Source organism: Petromyzon marinus, assembly GCF_048934315.1.
Source record: "Petromyzon marinus isolate PM22_M1 ecotype Great Lakes invasive population chromosome 68 unlocalized genomic scaffold, UKy_Petmar_22M1.pri1.0 chr68_unloc.1, whole genome shotgun sequence".
Taxonomy (NCBI): Eukaryota; Metazoa; Chordata; class Hyperoartia; order Petromyzontiformes; family Petromyzontidae; genus Petromyzon; species Petromyzon marinus.
The window spans coordinates 453,971-473,089 of record NW_027422597.1 but is presented as its reverse complement, the minus strand read 5'-3'; the positions used below and the strand labels follow the sequence as shown (position 1 = coordinate 473,089).

Sequence of the window (19,119 nt, the reverse complement as noted above, 5' to 3'; positions counted from 1 at the left end):
GAGTGCTGAGTGAGTGAGTGAGTGAGTGGGTGAGTGATGGGTGAGTGAGTGGTGATGGTGATGGTGAGGTGAGTGGATGTGTGAGTGTGAGTGGATGGGTGAGTGAGTGGGTGAGTGATGGGTGAGTGAGTGTGTGGTGGTGAGTGATTGGTGGAGTGTGTGTGGTGAGTGATGGGTGAGTGAGTGGTGAGTGATGGGTGAGTGAGTGGAGTGGGTGAGTGAGTGAGTGAGGTGATGGTGAGTGATGGGGAGTGATTGGTGGAGTGATGGGTGAGTGATGGGTGAGTGAGTGATGGTGAGTGAGTGGTGAGTGAGTGTGTGAGTGAGTGATGGGTGTGTGAGTGGTGAGTGATGGGTGAGTGAGTGGTGAGTGTGTGAGTGAATGATGGGTGAGTGAGTTGTGAGTGATGGATGAGTGAGTGATGGATGAGTGTGTGGGTGAGTGATGGGTGAGTGAGTGGTGAGTGATGGGTGATGGTTGAGTGATGGTGAGTGATGGGTGAGTGTGTGGGTGAGTGAGTGTAGAATGAGTGGTGAGTGAGTGGTGAGTGATGGGTGAGTGATGGATGAGTGAGTGGTGAGTGATGGATGAGTGAGTGGTGAGTGTGTGGGTGAGTGATGTGTGAGTGAGTGGTGAGTGATGGATGAGTGAGTGATGGGTGAGTGAGTGGTGAGTGTGTGAGTGAGTGATGGGTGAGTGAGTGGTGAGTGATGGATGAGTGAGTGATGGGTGAGTGTGTGGGTGAGTGATGGGTGAGTGAGTGGTGAGTGATGGGTGATGGTTGAGTGAGTGGTGAGTGATGGGTGAGTGAGTGATGGGTGAGTGTGTGGGTGAGGGAGTGTAGAATGAGTGGTGAGTGAGTGGTGAGTGATGGGTGAGTGAGTGGTGAGTGAGTGGTGAGTGATGGGTGAGTGATGGGTGAGAGATGGATGAGTGTGTGGGTGAGTGAGTGGTGAGTGATGGGTGAGTGATGGGTGAGTGAGGGTGGGTGAGTGATGGGTGAGTGAGTGGTGAGTGATGGCTGAGTGAGTGGTGAGTGTGTGGGTGAGTGATGGGTGAGTGAGTGGTGAGTGATGTGTGAGTGAGTGGTGAGTGGATGGATGAGTGAGTGTGAGTGTAGAATGAGTGGTGAGTGAGTGGTGAGTGATGGGTGAGTGAGTGGTGAGTGAGTGGTGAGTGATGGATGAGTGAGTGTGTGGGTGAGTGAGTGTAGAATGAGTGGTGAGTGATGGATGAGTGTGTGGGTGAGTGAGTGGTGAGTGATGGATGAGTGAGTGGTGAGTGATGGGTGAGTGATGGGTGAGTGATGGGTAAGTGAGTGGTGAGTGATGGGTGAGTGATGGGTGAGTGATGGGTGAGTGAGTGGTGAGTGATGGGTGAGTGATGGGTGAGTGAGTGATGGGTGAGTGAGTGGTGAGTGATGGGTGAGTGAGTGGTGAGTGAGTGGTGAGTGAGTGATGGGGTGAGAGAGTGGTGAGTGATGGGTGAGTGATGGGTGAGTGATGGGTGAGTGAGTGATGGGTGAGTGAGTGGTGAGTGATGGGTGAGTGATGGGTGAGTGTGTGAGTGATGGGTGAGTGAGTGGTGAGTGAGTGGTGAGTGAGTGATGGGTGAGCGAGTGGTGAGTGATGGGTGAGTGAGTGGTGAGTGATGGGTGAGTGAGTGATGGGTGAGTGATGGGTGAGTGAGTGGTGAGTGAGTCGTGAGTGAGTGGTGAGTGAGTGATGGGTGAGTGAGTGGTGAGTGATGGGTGAGTGATGGGTGAGTGAGTGGTGAGTGGTGAGTGATGGGTGAGTGAGTGGTGAGTGATGAGTGAGTGGTGAGTGATGGGTGAGTGGTGAGTGGTGAGTGAGTGGTGAGTGAGTGAGTGGTGAGTGATGGGTGAGTGAGTGGTGAGTGATAGGTGAGTGAGTGTGGGTGAGTGATGGGTGAGTGATGAGTGAGTGAGTGGTGGGTGAGTGATGGGTGAGTGAGTGGTGAGTGATGGGTGAGTGAGTGATGGGTGAGTGAATGGTGAGTGATGGGTGAGTGATGGGTGAGTGAGTGATGGGTGAGTGAGTGGTGAGTGAGTGTGTGAGTGAGTGATGGGTGAGTGAGTGGTGAGTGATGGGTGAGTGAGTGGTGAGTTGTGAGTGAGTGATGGGTGAGTGAGTGGTGAGTGATGGGTGAGTGAGTGGTGAGTGTGTGAGTGAATGATGTGGGTGAGTGAGTGGTGAGTGATGGATGAGTGAGTGATGGATGAGTGTGTGGGTGAGTGATGGGTGAGTGAGTGGTGAGTGATGGGTGATGGTTGAGTGAGTGGTGAGTGATGGGTGAGTGTGTGGGTGAGTGAGTGTAGAATGAGTGTGAGTGAGTGGTGAGTGATGGGTGAGTGATGGATGAGTGAGTGGTGAGTGATGGATGAGTGAGTGGTGAGTGTGTGGGTGAGTGATGTGTGAGTGAGTGGTGAGTGATGGATGAGTGAGTGATGGGTGAGTGAGTGGTGAGTGTGTGAGTGAGTGATGGGTGAGTGAGTGGTGAGTGATGGATGAGTGAGTGATGGGTGAGTGTGTGGGTGAGTGATGGGTGAGTGAGTGGTGAGTGATGGGTGATGGATGAGTGAGTGGTGAGTGATGGGTGAGTGAGTGATGGGTGAGTGTGTGGGTGAGGGAGTGTAGAATGAGTGGTGGTGAGTGAGTGGTGAGTGATGGGTGAGTGAGTGGTGAGTGAGTGGTGAGTGATGGGTGAGTGATGGGTGAGAGATGGATGAGTGTGTGGGTGAGTGAGTGGTGAGTGATGGGTGAGTGATGGGTGAGTGAGTGGTGGGTGAGTGATGGGTGAGTGAGTGGTGAGTGATGGCTGAGTGAGTGGTGAGTGTGTGGGTGAGTGATGGGTGAGTGAGTGGTGAGTGATGTGTGAGTGAGTGGTGAGTGATGGATGAGTGAGTGAGTGTAGAATGAGTGGTGAGTGAGTGGTGAGTGATGGGTGAGTGAGTGGTGAGTGAGTGGTGAGTGATGGATGAGTGAGTGTGTGGGTGAGTGAGTGTAGAATGAGTGGTGAGTGATGGATGAGTGTGTGGGTGAGTGAGTGGTGAGTGATGGATGAGTGAGTGGTGAGTGATGGGTGAGTGATGGGTGAGTGATGGGTGAGTGAGTGGTGAGTGATGGGTGAGTGATGGGTGAGTGATGGGTGAGTGAGTGGTGAGTGATGGGTGAGTGATGGGTGAGTGAGTGATGGGTGAGTGAGTGGTGAGTGATGGGTGAGTGAGTGGTGAGTGAGTGGTGAGTGAGTGATGGGTGAGCGAGTGGTGAGTGATGGGTGAGTGATGGGTGAGTGATGGGTGAGTGAGTGATGGGTGAGTGAGTGGTGAGTGATGGGTGAGTGATGGGTGAGTGTGTGAGTGATGGGTGAGTGAGTGGTGAGTGAGTGGTGAGTGAGTGATGGGTGAGCGAGTGGTGAGTGATGGGTGAGTGAGTGGTGAAGTGATGGGTGAGTGAGTGATGGGTGAGTGATTGGTGAGTGAGTGGTGAGTGAGTCGTGAGTGAGTGGTGAGTGAGTGATGGGTGAGTGAGTGGTGAGTGATGGGTGAGTGATGGGTGAGGAGTGGTGAGTGGTGAGTGATGGGTGAGTGAGTGGTGAGTGATGAGTGAGTGGTGAGTGATGGGTGAGTGGTGAGTGGTGAGTGAGTGGTGAGTGGTGAGTGAGTGGTTGAGTGATGGGTGAGTGAGTGGTGAGTGATGGGTGAGTGAGTTTTGAGTGGTGAGTGAGTGGTGAGTGATGGCTGAGTGAGTGGTGAGTGTAGAATGAGTGGTGAATGAGTGATGTGTGAGTGAGGTGGTGAGTGGCGAGTGGTAAGTGAGTGGTGAGTGATGGGTGAGTGAGTGGTGAGTGAGTGGTGAGTGAGTGGTGAGTGTAGAGTGATGTGTGAGTGATGGGTGAGTGAGTGGTGAGTGATGGGTGAGTGAGTGGTGAGTGAGTGGTGAGTGATGGGTGAGTGAGTGATGGGTGAGTGAGTGGTGAGTGGTGAGTGATGGGTGAGTGAGTGGTGAGTGAGATGTGAGTGAGTGGTGAGTGATCAGTGAGTGAGTGGTGAGTGATGTGTGAGCGAGTGGTGAGTGAGTGGTGAGTGATGGGTGAGTGAGTGATGGGTGAGTGAGTGATGGGTGAGTGAGTGAGTGAGTGAGTGGTGAGTGAGTGATGGGTGAGTGGAGTGGTGAGTGATGGGTGAGTGAGTGGTGAGTGAGTGGTGAGTGATGGGTGAGTGAGTGATGGGTGAGTGAGTGATGGGTGAGTGAGTGGTGAGTTAGTCGTGAGTGGTGAGTGTGTGATGGGTGAGTGAGTGGTGAGTGATGGGTGAGTGATGGTTGAGTGAGTGGTGAGTGGTGAGTGATGGGTGAGTGAGTGGTGAGTGATGAGTGAGTGAGTTGTGAGTGATGGGTGAGTGAGTGGTGAGTGAGTGGTGAGTGGTGAGTGGTGAGTGAGTGGTGAGTGATGGGTGAGTGAGTGGTGAGTGATGGGTGAGTGAGTTTTGAGTGGTGAGTGAGTGGTGAGTGATGGCTGAGTGAGTGGTGAGTGTAGAATGAGTCGTGAGTGAGTGATGTGTGAGTGAGTGGTGAGTGGTGAGTGGTAAGTGAGTGGTGAGTGATGGGTGAGTGAGTGGTGAGTGATGAGTGAGTGAGTTGTGAGTGATGGGTGAGTGAGTGGTGAGTGGTGAGTGAGTGGTGAGTGGTGAGTGGTGAGTGAGTGGTGAGTGATGGGTGAGTGAGTGGTGAGTGGGTGAGTGAGTTTTGAGTGGTGAGTGAGTGGTGAGTGATGGCTGAGTGAGTGGTGAGTGTAGAATGAGTGGTGAGTGAGTGATGTGTGAGTGAGTGGTGAGTGGTGAGTGGTAAGTGAGTGGTGAGTGATGGGTGAGTGAGTGGTGAGTGAGTGGTGAGTGTAGAGTGATGGGTGAGCGATGGGTGAGTGAGTGGTGAGTGATGGGTGAGTGAGTGGTGAGTGAGTGGTGAGTGATGGGTGAGTGAGTGATGGGTGAGTGAGTGGTGAGTGGTGAGTGATGGGTGAGTGAGTGGTGAGTGAGTGGTGAGTGAGTGGTGAGTGATGAGTGAGTGAGTGGTGAGTGATGTGTGAGTGAGTGATGGGTGAGTGAGTGGTGAGTGTGTGAGTGAGTGATGGGTGAGTGAGTGGTGAGTGATGGATGAGTGAGTGATGGGTGAGTGAATGGTGAGTGATGGGTGAGTGAGTGGTGAGTGAGTGGTGGGTGAGTAAGTGGTGAGTGGTGAGTGATGGGTGAGTGAGTGATGGGTGAGTGAGTGGTGAGTGTGTGAGTGAGTGATGGGTGAGTGAGTGGTGAGTGATGGATGAGTGAGTGATGGGTGAGTGTGTGGGTGAGTGGTGGGTGAGTGAGTGGTGAGTGATGAGTGAGTGGTGAGTGAGTGGTGGATGAGTGATGGGTGAGTGATGGGTGAGTGATGGGTGTGTGAGTGGTGTGTGATGGGTGAGTGAGTGGTGAGTGATAGGTGAGTGAGTGGTGAGTGATGGGTGAGTGAGTGGTGAGTGATAGGTGAGTGAGTGGTGGGTGAGTGATGGGTGAGTGATGAGTGAGTGAGTGAGTGGTGGGTGAGTGATGGGTGAGTGAGTGGTGAGTGATGGGTGAGTGAGTGGTGAGTGATGGGTGAGTGAGTGGTGAGTGTGTGAGTGAGTGATGGGTGAGTGAGTGGTGAGTGATGGGTGAGTGAGTGGTGAGAGATGAGTGAGTGGTGAGTGAGTGGTGGATGAGTGATGGGTGAGTGATGGGTGAGTGAGTGGTGTGTGATGGCTGAGTGAGTGGTGAGTGAGTGGTGAGTGATGGGTGAGTGAGTGGTGAGTGATAGGTGAGTGAGTGGTGAGTGAGTGGTGAGTGAGTGATGAGTGAGTGATGGGTGAGTGATGAGTGAGTGAGTGAGTGGTGGGTGAGTGATGGGTGAGTGTGTGGGTGAGTGATGAGTGAGTGAGTGGTGAGTGATGAGTGAGTGGTGAGTGAGTGGTGGATGAGTGATGGGTGAGTGATGGGTGAGTGAGTGGTGTGTGATGGCTGAGTGAGTGGTGAGTGAGTGGTGAGTGATGGGTGAGTGAGTGGTGAGTGATAGGTGAGTGAGTGGTGGGTGAGTGATGGGTGAGTGATGAGTGAGTGAGTGAGTGGTGGGTGAGTGATGGGTGAGTGTGTGGGTGAGTGATGAATGAGTGAGTGGTGAGTGATGAGTGAGTGGTGAGTGAGTGGTGGATGAGTGATGGGTGAGTGATGGGTGAGTGAGTGGTGTGTGATGGCTGAGTGAGTGGTGAGTGAGTGGTGAGTGATGGGTGAGTGAGTGGTGAGTGATAGGTGAGTGAGTGGTGGGTGAGTGATGGGTGAGTGATGAGTGAGTGAGTGGTGGGTGAGTGATGGGTGAGTGAGTGGTGAGTGATGGGTGAGTGAGTGGTGAGTGATGGGTGAGTGAGTGATGGGTGAGTGAATGGTGAGTGATGGGTGAGTGATGGGTGAGTGAGTGATGGGTGAGTGAGTGGTGAGTGAGTGTGTGAGTGAGTGATGGGTGAGTGAGTGGTGAGTGATGGGTGAGTGAGTGGTGAGTGTGTGAGTGAGTGATGGGTGAGTGAGTGGTGAGTGATGGGTGAGTGAGTGGTGAGTGTGTGAGTGAATGATGGGTGAGTGAGTGGTGAGTGATGGATGAGTGAGTGATGGATGAGTGTGTGGGTGAGTGATGGGTGAGTGAGTGGTGAGTGATGGGTGATGGTTGAGTGAGTGGTGAGTGATGGGTGAGTGTGTGGGTGAGTGAGTGTAGAATGAGTGGTGAGTGAGTGGTGAGTGATGGGTGAGTGATGGATGAGTGAGTGGTGAGTGATGGATGAGTGAGTGGTGAGTGTGTGGGTGAGTGATGTGTGAGTGAGTGGTGAGTGATGGATGAGTGAGTGATGGGTGAGTGAGTGGTGAGTGTGTGAGTGAGTGATGGGTGAGTGAGTGGTGAGTGATGGATGAGTGAGTGATGGGTGAGTGTGTGGGTGAGTGATGGGTGAGTGAGTGGTGAGTGATGGGTGATGGTTGAGTGAGTGGTGAGTGATGGGTGAGTGAGTGATGGGTGAGTGTGTGGGTGAGGGAGTGTAGAATGAGTGGTGAGTGAGTGGTGAGTGATGGGTGAGTGAGTGGTGAGTGAGTGGTGAGTGATGGGTGAGTGATGGGTGAGTGATGGATGAGTGTGTGGGTGAGTGAGTGGTGAGTGATGGGTGAGTGATGGGTGAGTGAGTGGTGGGTGAGTGATGGGTGAGTGAGTGGTGAGTGATGGCTGAGTGAGTGGTGAGTGTGTGGGTGAGTGATGGGTGAGTGAGTGGTGAGTGATGTGTGAGTGAGTGGTGAGTGATGGATGAGTGAGTGAGTGTAGAATGAGTGGTGAGTGAGTGGTGAGTGATGGGTGAGTGAGTGGTGAGTGAGTGGTGAGTGATGGATGAGTGAGTGTGTGGGTGAGTGAGTGTAGAATGAGTGGTGAGTGATGGATGAGTGTGTGGGTGAGTGAGTGGTGAGTGATGGATGAGTGAGTGGTGAGTGATGGGTGAGTGATGGGTGAGTGATGGGTGAGTGAGTGGTGAGTGATGGGTGAGTGATGGGTGAGTGATGGGTGAGTGAGTGGTGAGTGATGGGTGAGTGATGGGTGAGTGAGTGATGGGTGAGTGAGTGGTGAGTGATGGGTGAGTGAGTGGTGAGTGAGTGGTGAGTGAGTGATGGGTGAGCGAGTGGTGAGTGATGGGTGAGTGATGGGTGAGTGATGGGTGAGTGAGTGATGGGTGAGTGAGTGGTGAGTGATGGGTGAGTGATGGGTGAGTGTGTGAGTGATGGGTGAGTGAGTGGTGAGTGAGTGGTGAGTGAGTGATGGGTGAGCGAGTGGTGAGTGATGGGTGAGTGAGTGGTGAGTGATGGGTGAGTGAGTGATGGGTGAGTGATGGGTGAGTGAGTGGTGAGTGAGTCGTGAGTGAGTGGTGAGTGAGTGATGGGTGAGTGAGTGGTGAGTGATGGGTGAGTGATGGGTGAGTGAGTGGTGAGTGGTGAGTGATGGGTGAGTGAGTGGTGAGTGATGAGTGAGTGGTGAGTGATGGGTGAGTGGTGAGTGGTGAGTGAGTGGTGAGTGGTGAGTGAGTGGTGAGTGATGGGTGAGTGAGTGGTGAGTGATGGGTGAGTGAGTTTTGAGTGGTGAGTGAGTGGTGAGTGATGGCTGAGTGAGTGGTGAGTGTAGAATGAGTGGTGAGTGAGTGATGTGTGAGTGAGTGGTGAGTGGCGAGTGGTAAGTGAGTGGTGAGTGATGGGTGAGTTAGTGGTGAGTGAGTGGTGAGTGAGTGGTGAGTGTAGAGTGATGTGTGAGTGATGGGTGAGTGAGTGGTGAGTGATGGGTGAGTGAGTGGTGAGTGAGTGGTGAGTGATGGGTGAGTGAGTGATGGGTGAGTGAGTGGTGAGTGGTGAGTGATGGGTGAGTGAGTGGTGAGTGAGATGTGAGTGAGTGGTGAGTGATCAGTGAGTGAGTGGTGAGTGATGTGTGAGCGAGTGGTGAGTGAGTGGTGAGTGATGGGTGAGTGAGTGATGGGTGAGTGAGTGATGGGTGAGTGAGTGGTGAGTGAGTGGTGAGTGAGTGATGGGTGAGTGAGTGGTGAGTGATGGGTGAGTGAGTGGTGAGTGAGTGGTGAGTGATGGGTGAGTGAGTGATGGGTGAGTGAGTGATGGGTGAGTGAGTGGTGAGTGAGTCGTGAGTGGTGAGTGTGTGATGGGTGAGTGAGTGGTGAGTGATGGGTGAGTGATGGTTGAGTGAGTGGTGAGTGGTGAGTGATGGGTGAGTGAGTGGTGAGTGATGAGTGAGTGAGTTGTGAGTGATGGGTGAGTGAGTGGTGAGTGAGTGGTGAGTGGTGAGTGGTGAGTGAGTGGTGAGTGATGGGTGAGTGAGTGGTGAGTGATGGGTGAGTGAGTTTTGAGTGGTGAGTGAGTGGTGAGTGATGGCTGAGTGAGTGGTGAGTGTAGAATGAGTGGTGAGTGAGTGATGTGTGAGTGAGTGGTGAGTGGTGAGTGGTAAGTGAGTGGTGAGTGATGGGTGAGTGAGTGGTGAGTGATGAGTGAGTGAGTTGTGAGTGATGGGTGAGTGAGTGGTGAGTGGTGAGTGAGTGGTGAGTGGTGAGTGAGTGGTGAGTGATGGGTGAGTGAGTGGTGAGTGATGGGTGAGTGAGTTTTGAGTGGTGAGTGAGTGGTGAGTGATGGCTGAGTGAGTGGTGAGTGTAGAATGAGTGGTGAGTGAGTGATGTGTGAGTGAGTGGTGAGTGGTGAGTGGTAAGTGAGTGGTGAGTGATGGGTGAGTGAGTGGTGAGTGAGTGGTGAGTGTAGAGTGATGGGTGAGCGATGGGTGAGTGAGTGGTGAGTGATGGGTGAGTGAGTGGTGAGTGAGTGGTGAGTGATGGGTGAGTGAGTGATGGGTGAGTGAGTGGTGAGTGGTGAGTGATGGGTGAGTGAGTGGTGAGTGAGTGGTGAGTGATGAGTGAGTGAGTGGTGAGTGGTGTGAGTGAGTGGTGAGTGATGGGTGAGTGAGTGGTGAGTGAGTGGTGAGTGTAGAGTGATGGGTGAGTGAGTGAGTGGTGAGTGAGTGGTGAGTGATGGGTGAGTGAGTGAGTGGTGAGTGAGTGGTGAGTGTAGAGTGATGGGTGAGTGAGTGAGTGGTGAGTGAGTGAGTGGTGAGTGAGTGGTGAGTGATGAGTGAGTGGTGAGTGATGGGTGAGTGATGGGTGAGTGAGTGGTGAGTGGTGAGCGATGGGTGAGTGAGTGATGTGTGAGTGAGTGGTGAGTGATGGGTGAGTGAGTGGTGAGAGATGGGTGAGTGAGTGGTGAGTGATGGGTGAGTGAGTGGTGAGTGAGTGGTGAGTGAGCGGTGAGTGATGGGTGAGTGAGTGGTGAGTGATGGGTGAGTGAGTGGTGAGTGTGTGGGTGAGTGATGTGTGAGTGAGTGGTGGGTGATGGATGAGTGAGTGATGGGTGAGTGAGTGGTGAGTGTGTGAGTGAGTGATGGGTGAGTGAGTGGTGAGTGATGGATGAGTGAGTGATGGGTGAGTGTGTGGGTGAGTGATGGGTGAGTGAGTGGTGAGTGATGGGTGATGGTTGAGTGAGTGGTGAGTGATGGGTGAGTGAGTGATGGGTGAGTGTGTGGGTGAGTGAGTGTAGAATGAGTGGTGAGTGAGTGGTGAGTGATGGGTGAGTTAGTGGTGAGTGAGTGGTGAGTGATGGGTGAGTGATGGGTGAGTGATGGATGAGTGTGTGGGTGAGTGAGTGGTGAGTGATGGGTGAGTGATGGGTGAGTGAGTGGTGGGTGAGTGATGGGTGAGTGAGTGGTGAGTGATGGCTGAGTGAGTGGTGAGTGTGTGGGTGAGTGATGGGTGAGTGAGTGGTGAGTGATGTGTGAGTGAGTGGTGAGTGATGGATGAGTGAGTGAGTGTAGAATGAGTGGTGAGTGAGTGGTGAGTGATGGGTGAGTGAGTGGTGAGTGAGTGGTGAGTGATGGATGAGTGAGTGTGTGGGTGAGTGAGTGTAGAATGAGTGGTGAGTGATGGATGAGTGTGTGGGTGAGTGAGTGGTGAGTGATGGATGAGTGAGTGGTGCGTGATGGGTGAGTGATGGGTGAGTGATGGGTGAGTGAGTGGTGAGTGATGGGTGAGTGATGGGTGAGTGAGTGATGGGTGAGTGAGTGGTGAGTGATGGGTGAGTGAGTGGTGAGTGAGTGGTGAGTGAGTGATGGGTGAGCGAGTGGTGAGTGATGGGTGAGTGATGGGTGAGTGATGGGTGAGTGAGTGATGGGTGAGTGAGTGGTGAGTGATGGGTGAGTGATGGGTGAGTGAGTGAGTGATGGGTGAGTGAGTGGTGAGTGAGTGGTGAGTGAGTGATGGGTGAGCGAGTGGTGAGTGATGGGTGAGTGAGTGGTGATTGATGGGTGAGAGAGTGATGGGTGAGTGATGGGTGAGTGAGTGGTGAGTGAGTCGTGAGTGAGTGGTGAGTGAGTGATGGGTGAGTGAGTGGTGAGTGATGGGTGAGTGATGGGTGAGTGAGTGGTGAGTGGTGAGTGATGGGTGAGTGAGTGGTGAGTGATGAGTGAGTGAGTGGTGAGTGATGGGTGAGTGGTGAGTGGTGAGTGAGTGGTGAGTGGTGAGTGGTGAGTGAGTGGTGAGTGATGGGTGAGTGAGTGGTGAGTGATGGGTGAGTGAGTTTTGAGTGGTGAGTGAGTGGTGAGTGATGGCTGAGTGAGTGGTGAGTGTAGAATGAGTGGTGAGTGAGTGATGTGTGAGTGAGTGGTGAGTGGTAAGTGAGTGGTGAGTGATGGGTGAGTGAGTGGTGAGTGAGTGGTGAGTGAGTGGTGAGTGTAGAGTGATGTGTGAGTGATGGGTGAGTGAGTGGTGAGTGATGGGTGAGTGAGTGGTGATTGAGTGGTGAGTGATGGGTGAGTGAGTGATGGGTGAGTGAGTGGTGAGTGATGGGTGAGTGAGTGGTGATTGAGTGGTGAGTGAGTGGTGAGTGATCAGTGAGTGAGTGGTGAGTAATGTGTGAGTGAGTGGTGAGTGAGTGGTGAGTGATGGGTGAGTGAGTGATGGGTGAGTGAGTGGTGAGTGAGTGGTGAGTGAGTGATGGGTGAGTGAGTGGTGAGTAATGGGTGAGTGAGTGGTGAGTGAGTGGTGAGTGATGGGTGAGTGAGTGATGGGTGAGTGAGTGATGGGTGAGTGAGTGGTGAGTGAGTCGTGAGTGGTGAGTGTGTGATGGGTGAGTGAGTGGTGAGTGATGGGTGAGTGATGGGTGAGTGAGTGGTGAGTGGTGAGTGATGGGTGAGTGAGTGGTGAGTGATGAGTGAGTGAGTTGTGAGTGATGGGTGAGTGGTGAGTGGTGAGTGAGTGGTGAATGGTGAGTGAGTGGTGAGTGATGGGTGAGTGAGTGGTGAGTGATGGGTGAGTGAGTTTTGAGTGGTGAGTGAGTGGTGAGTGATGGCTGAGTGAGTGGTGAGTGTAGAATGAGTGGTGAGTGAGTGATGTGTGAGTGAGTGGTGAGTGGTGAGTGGTAAGTGAGTGGTGAGTGATGGGTGAGTGAGTGGTGAGTGATGAGTGAGTGAGTGGTGAGTGATGGGTGAGTGGTGAGTGGTGAGTGAGTGGTGAGTGGTGAGTGGTGAGTGAGTGGTGAGTGATGGGTGAGTGAGTGGTGAGTGATGGGTGAGTGAGTTTTGAGTGGTGAGTGAGTGGTGAGTGATGGCTGAGTGAGTGGTGAGTGTAGAATGAGTGGTGAGTGAGTGATGTGTGAGTGAGTGGTGAGTGGTAAGTGAGTGGTGAGTGATGGGTGAGTGAGTGGTGAGTGAGTGGTGAGTGAGTGGTGAGTGTAGAGTGATGTGTGAGTGATGGGTGAGTGAGTGGTGAGTGATGGGTGAGTGAGTGGTGAGTGAGTGGTGAGTGATGGGTGAGTGAGTGATGGGTGAGTGAGTGGTGAGTGATGGGTGAGTGAGTGGTGATTGAGTGGTGAGTGAGTGGTGAGTGATCAGTGAGTGAGTGGTGAGTGATGTGTGAGTGAGTGGTGAGTGAGTGGTGAGTGATGGGTGAGTGAGTGATGGGTGAGTGAGTGGTGAGTGAGTGGTGAGTGAGTGATGGGTGAGTGAGTGGTGAGTAATGGGTGAGTGAGTGGTGAGTGAGTGGTGAGTGATGGGTGAGTGAGTGATGGGTGAGTGAGTGATGGGTGAGTGAGTGGTGAGTGAGTCGTGAGTGGTGAGTGTGTGATGGGTGAGTGAGTGGTGAGTGATGGGTGAGTGATGGGTGAGTGAGTGGTGAGTGGTGAGTGATGGGTGAGTGAGTGGTGAGTGATGAGTGAGTGAGTTGTGAGTGATGGGTGAGTGGTGAGTGGTGAGTGAGTGGTGAGTGGTGAGTGGTGAGTGAGTGGTGAGTGATGGGTGAGTGAGTGGTGAGTGATGGGTGAGTGAGTTTTGAGTGGTGAGTGAGTGGTGAGTGATGGCTGAGTGAGTGGTGAGTGTAGAATGAGTGGTGAGTGAGTGATGTGTGAGTGAGTGGTGAGTGGTGAGTGGTAAGTGAGTGGTGAGTGATGGGTGAGTGAGTGGTGAGTGATGAGTGAGTGAGTTGTGAGTGATGGGTGAGTGAGTGGTGAGTGGTGAGTGAGTGGTGAGTGGTGAGTGGTGAGTGAGTGGTGAGTGATGGGTGAGTGAGTGGTGAGTGATGGGTGAGTGAGTTTTGAGTGGTGAGTGAGTGGTGAGTGATGGCTGAGTGAGTGGTGAGTGTAGAATGAGTGGTGAGTGAGTGATGTGTGAGTGAGTGGTGAGTGGTAAGTGAGTGGTGAGTGATGGGTGAGTGAGTGGTGAGTGAGTGGTGAGTGAGTGGTGAGTGTAGAGTGATGGGTGAGCGATGGGTGAGTGAGTGGTGAGTGATGGGTGAGTGAGTGGTGAGTGAGTGGTGAGTGATGGGTGAGTGAGTGATGGGTGAGTGAGTGGTGAGTGGTGAGTGATGGGTGAGTGAGTGGTGAGTGAGTGGTGAGTGAGTGGTGAGTGATGAGTGAGTGAGTGGTGAGTGATGTGTGAGTGAGTGGTGAGTGATGGATGAGTGAGTGGTGAGTGAGTGGTGAGTGTAGAGTGATGGGTGAGTGAGTGAGTGGTGAGTGAGTGGTGAGTGATGGGTGAGTGAGTGAGTGGTGAGTGAGTGGTGAGTGTAGAGTGATGGGTCAGTGAGTGGTGAGTGAGTGAGTGGTGAGTGAGTGGTGAGTGATGAGTGAGTGGTGAGTGATGGGTGAGTGAGTGATGGGTGAGTGAGTGGTGAGTGGTGAGCGATGGGTGAGTGAGTGATGTGTGAGTGAATGGTGAGTGATGGGTGAGTGAGTGGTGAGAGATGGGTGAGTGAGTGGTGAGTGATGGGTGAGTGAGTGGTGAGTGAGTGGTGAGTGAGCGGTGAGTGATGGGTGAGTGAGTGGTGAGTGATGGGTGAGTGAGTGGTGAGTGATGGGTGAGTGAGTGATGTGTGAGTGAGTGGTGAGTGATGGGTGAGTGAGTGGTGAGTGGTGAGTGATGGGTGAGTGAGTGAGTGGTGAGTGAGTAGTGAGTGAGTGATGGATGAGTGAGTGGTGAGTGGTGAGCGATGGGCGAGTGAGTGATGGGTGAGTGAGTGGTGAGTGTAGAGTGATGGGTGAGTGAGTGGTGAGTGATGGCTGAGTGAGTGGTGAGTGATGGGTGAGTGAGTGGTGAGTGATGGGTGAGTGAGTGGTGAGTGATGGGTGAGTGAGTTGTGAGTGTAGAGTGATGGGTGAGTGAGTGATGGGTGAGTGAGTGGTGAGTGAGTGGTGAGTGAGTGATGGGTGAGTGAGTGGTGAGTGAGTGGTGAGTGAGTGATGGGTTAGTGAGTGGTGAGTGGTGAGCGATGGGTGAGTGAGTGATGTGTGAGTGAGTGGTGAGTGAGTGGTGAGTGAGTGGTGAGTGATGGGTGAGTGAGTGGTGAGTGAGTGGTGAGTGAGTGGTGAGTGATGGGTGAGTGAGTGGTGAGTGAGTGGTGAGTGATGGGTGAGTGAGTGTTCAGTGAGTGGTGAGTGATGGGTGAGTGAGTGTTGAGTGTAGAATGAGTGGTCAGTGAGTTATGGGTAAGTGGTGAGTATAGAGTGAGTGGTGAGTGATGGGTGAGTGAGTAATGGTTGAGTGAGTGATGGGCGAGTGAGTGGTGAGTGAGTGTAGAGTGATGGGTGAGTGAGAGATGAGCGAGTGGTGAGGAGCGAGTGGTGAGTGAGTGATGGGTGAGTGAGTGGTGAGTGAGTGGTGAGTGAGTGGTGAGTGATGGGTGAGTGAGTGGTGAGTGAGTGTAGAGTGATGGCTGAGTGAGTGGTGAGTGAGTGGTGAGTGAGTGGTGAGTGATGGGTGAGTGAGTGGTGAGTGAGTGTAGAGTGATGGGTGAGTGAGTGGTGAGTGATGGCTGAGTGAGTGGTGAGTGATGGGTGAGTGAGAGATGGTTGAGTGAGTGATGGGTGAGTGAGTGGTGAGTGAGTGTAGAGTGATGGGTGAGTGAGAGATGAGCGAGTGGTGAGGAGCGAGTGGTGAGCGATGCTCACCATGCGGAACTTGGCCGGAATGATGAGTGGGTTGTGGACGCAAGCGAAGAGGCAGAGGGCAGCATAGGGTGCCCAGCAGATTACCAAACATAGCACGGGCAGAGATGTCCTGAACTGGGAGACAGAGAGAGAGAGACGCATTGAGACAGAGAGAGAGACACATTGAGACAGAGAGAGAGACACATTGAGACAGAGAGAGAGACACATTGAGACAGAGAGAGAGACATTGAGACAGAGAGAGAGACACATTGAGACAGAGAGAGAGACACATTGAGACAGAGAGAGAGACACATTGAGACAGAGAGAGAGACATTGAGACAGAGAGAGAGACACATTGAGACAGAGAGAGAGACACATTGAGACAGAGAGAGAGAGAGACATTGAGACAGAGATAGAGACAGAGAGAGAGATAGAGACGCATTGAGACAGAGATAGAGACAGAGAGAGATAGAGACGCATTGAGACAGAGAGAGAGAGAGATAGAGACACATTGAGACAGAGATAGAGACAGAGAGAGAGAGACACATTGAGACAGAGATAGAGACACATTGAGACAGAGAGAGACACACATTGAGACAGAGAGAGAGACATTGAGACAGAGAGAGAGACACATTGAGACAGAGAGAGAGAGAGACATTGAGACAGAGATAGAGACAGAGAGAGAGATAGAGACGCATTGAGACAGAGATATAGACAGAGAGAGAGAGATAGAGACGCATTGAGACAGAGAGAGAGAGAGATAGAGACACATTGAGACAGAGAGAGAGACAGATAGAGACACATTGAGACAGAGAGAGAGACATTGAGACAGAGAGAGAGACACATTGAGACAGAGAGAGATAGAGAGATACATTGAGACAGAGAGATAGAGACACATTGAGACAGAGAGACACACACATTGAGACAGAGAGAGAGAGATAGAGACACATTGAGACAGAGAGAGAGATAGAGACGCATTGAGACAGAGAGAGAGAGACACACATTGAGACAGAGATAGAGAGAGAGATAGAGACACATTGAGACAGAGACAGAGAGAGATAGAGACACATTGAGACAGAGAGAGAGAGATAGAGACACATTGAGACAGAGACAGAGATAGAGACACATTGAGACAGAGAGAGAGAGATAGAGACACATTGAGACAGAGAGAGAGATAGAGACACATTGAGACAGAGAGATAGAGACACATTGAGACAGAGAGAGAGAGAGATAGAGACACATTGAGACAGAGAGAGAGAGATAGAGACACATTGAGACAGAGACAGAGATAGAGACACATTGAGACAGAGAGAGAGAGATAGAGACACATTGAGACAGAGACAGAGATAGAGACACATTGAGACAGAGAGAGAGATAGAGACACATTGAGACAGAGACAGAGAGAGATAGAGACACATTGAGACAGAGATAGAGACGGAGAGAGAGAGAGATAGAGACGCATTGAGACAGAGAGAGAGAGAGATAGAGACACATTGAGACAGAGAGAGAGACACATTGAGACAGAGAGAGAGAGACACATTGAGACAGAGAGAGAGAGAGAGACATTGAGACAGAGAGAGAGACACATTGAGACAGAGAGAGAGAGACACATTGAGACAGAGAGAGACAGAGAGATAGAGACACATTGAGACAGAGATAGAGACACATTGAGACAGAGATAGAGACGGAGAGAGAGAGAGATAGAGACGCATTGAGACAGAGAGAGAGAGAGATAGAGACACATTGAGACAGAGATAGAGACACATTGAGACAGAGAGAGATAGACACATTGAGACAGAGAGAGACAGAGAGAGAGAGACACATTGAGACAGAGAGAGAGACGGAGAGAGAGAGAGATAGAGACGCATTGAGACAGAGAGAGAGAGAGATAGAGACACATTGAGACAGACATAGAGACACATTGAGACAGAGAGAGACAGAGAGAGAGAGACACATTGAGACAGAGAGAGAGATAGAGACACATTGAGACAGAGACAGACATAGAGACACATTGAGACAGAGAGAGAGATAGAGACACATTGAGACAGAGAGAGAGATAGAGACACATTGAGACAGAGAGAGAGATAGAGACTAATTGAGACAGACAGAGAGAGACACATTGAGACAGAGAGAGAGAGACACACACGTTGAGAGACGTCCTGAACTGGGAGACAGAGAGAGAGACACATTGAGACAGAGAGAGAGAGAGAGATAGAGACACATTGAGACAGAGACAGAGAGAGAGACATTGAGACAGAGAGAGAGATAGAGACACATTGAGACAGAGAGAGAGAGACACCCATTGAGACAGAGAGAGAGATAGACACATTGAGAGAGAGAGATAGAGACACATTGAGACAGAGAGATAGAGACACATTGAGACAGAGAGAGAGATAGAGACACATTGAGACAGAGAGAGAGAGACACATTGAGACAGAGAGAGATAGAGACACATTGAGACAGAGAGATAGAGACACATTGAGACAGAGACAGAGAGAGATACACACACATTGAGACAGAGACAGAGAGAGATAGAGACACATTGAGACAGAGAGAGATAGAGACACATTGAGACAGAGAGATAGAGACACATTGAGACAGAGAGAGAGAGAGATAGAGACACATTGAGACAGAGAGAGAGAGACAGAGACACATTGAGACAGAGACAGAGAGAGATAGAGACGCATTGAGACAGAGAGAGAGAGACACATTGAGACAGAGAGAGAGATACACACACGTTGAGAGACGTCCTGAACTGGGAGACAGAGAGAGAGAGAGAGAGACATTGAGACAGAGAGAGACAGAGAGAGACACATTGAGACAGACAGAGAGACACATTGAGACAGACAGAGAGACACATTGAGACAGAGAGAGAGACAGAGAGAGACACATTGAGACAGAGAGAGAGAGATAGAGACACATTGAGACAGAGAGAGAGAGATAGAGACACATTGAGACAGACAGAGAGAGACACATTGAGACAGAGAGACACACACGTTGAGAGACGTCCTGAACTGGGAGACAGAGAGAGAGACACATTGAGACAGAGAGAGAGAGAGACACATTGAGACAGAGACAGAGATAGAGACACATTGAGACAGAGAGAGAGATAGAGACACATTGAGACAGAGACAGAGATAGAGACACATTGAGACAGAGAGAGAGATAGACACATTGAGACAGAGAGAGAGAGATAGAGACACATTGAGACAGAGAGAGAGAGATAGAGACACATTGAGACAGAGAGATAGAGATAGAGACATATTGAGACAGAGACAGAGAGAGAGAGACACATTGAGACAGAGAGATAGAGACACATTGAGACAGAGAGAGAGAGATAGAGACACATTGAGACAGAGACAGAGAGAGAGAGACACATTGAGACAGAGAGATAGAGACACATTGAGACAGAGAGAGAGAGATAGAGACATATTGAGACAGAGAGAGAGAGAGAGAGACACATTGAGACAGAGAGATAGAGACACATTGAGACAGAGAGAGAGATAGAGACACATTGAGACAGAGAGAGAGAGATAGAGACACATTGAGACAGAGAGATAGAGACACATTGAGACAGAGAGAGAGAGATAGAGACATATTGAGACAGAGAGAGAGAGATAGAGACACATTGAGACAGAGACAGAGACATTGAGACAGAGAGAGAGAGATAGAGACACATTGAGACAGAGACAGAGATAGAGACACATTGAGACAGAGAGAGAGATAGAGACACATTGAGACAGAGAGAGAGAGATAGAGACACATTGAGACAGAGAGATAGAGATAGAGACATATTGAGACAGAGAGAGAGAGATAGAGACACATTGAGACAGAGACAGAGACATTGAGACAGAGAGATAGAGATAGAGACATATTGAGACAGAGACAGAGAGAGAGAGACACATTGAGACAGAGAGAGAGAGATAGAGACACATTGAGACAGAGAGATAGAGATAGAGACATATTGAGACAGAGACAGAGAGATAGAGACACATTGAGACAGAGAGAGAGAGATAGAGACATATTGAGACAGAGAGAGAGAGACACATTG

The 19,119-nt window shown here is 51.3% G+C and overlaps 1 protein-coding gene across 1 annotated transcript in view; it reads right to left on the bottom strand.

Annotated features, from left to right (window-relative positions):
- LOC116937238 (RPE-retinal G protein-coupled receptor) overlaps nt 1–19,119 on the bottom strand; it is a 66,424-nt gene that overhangs the window by 4,533 nt on the left and 42,772 nt on the right. The window contains exon 6 of the mRNA XM_076058209.1: nt 14,955–15,203. Within this exon, the coding sequence (XP_075914324.1) occupies nt 14,955–15,203 (249 nt within the window). The remainder of the gene's footprint in view (nt 1–14,954; nt 15,204–19,119) is intronic.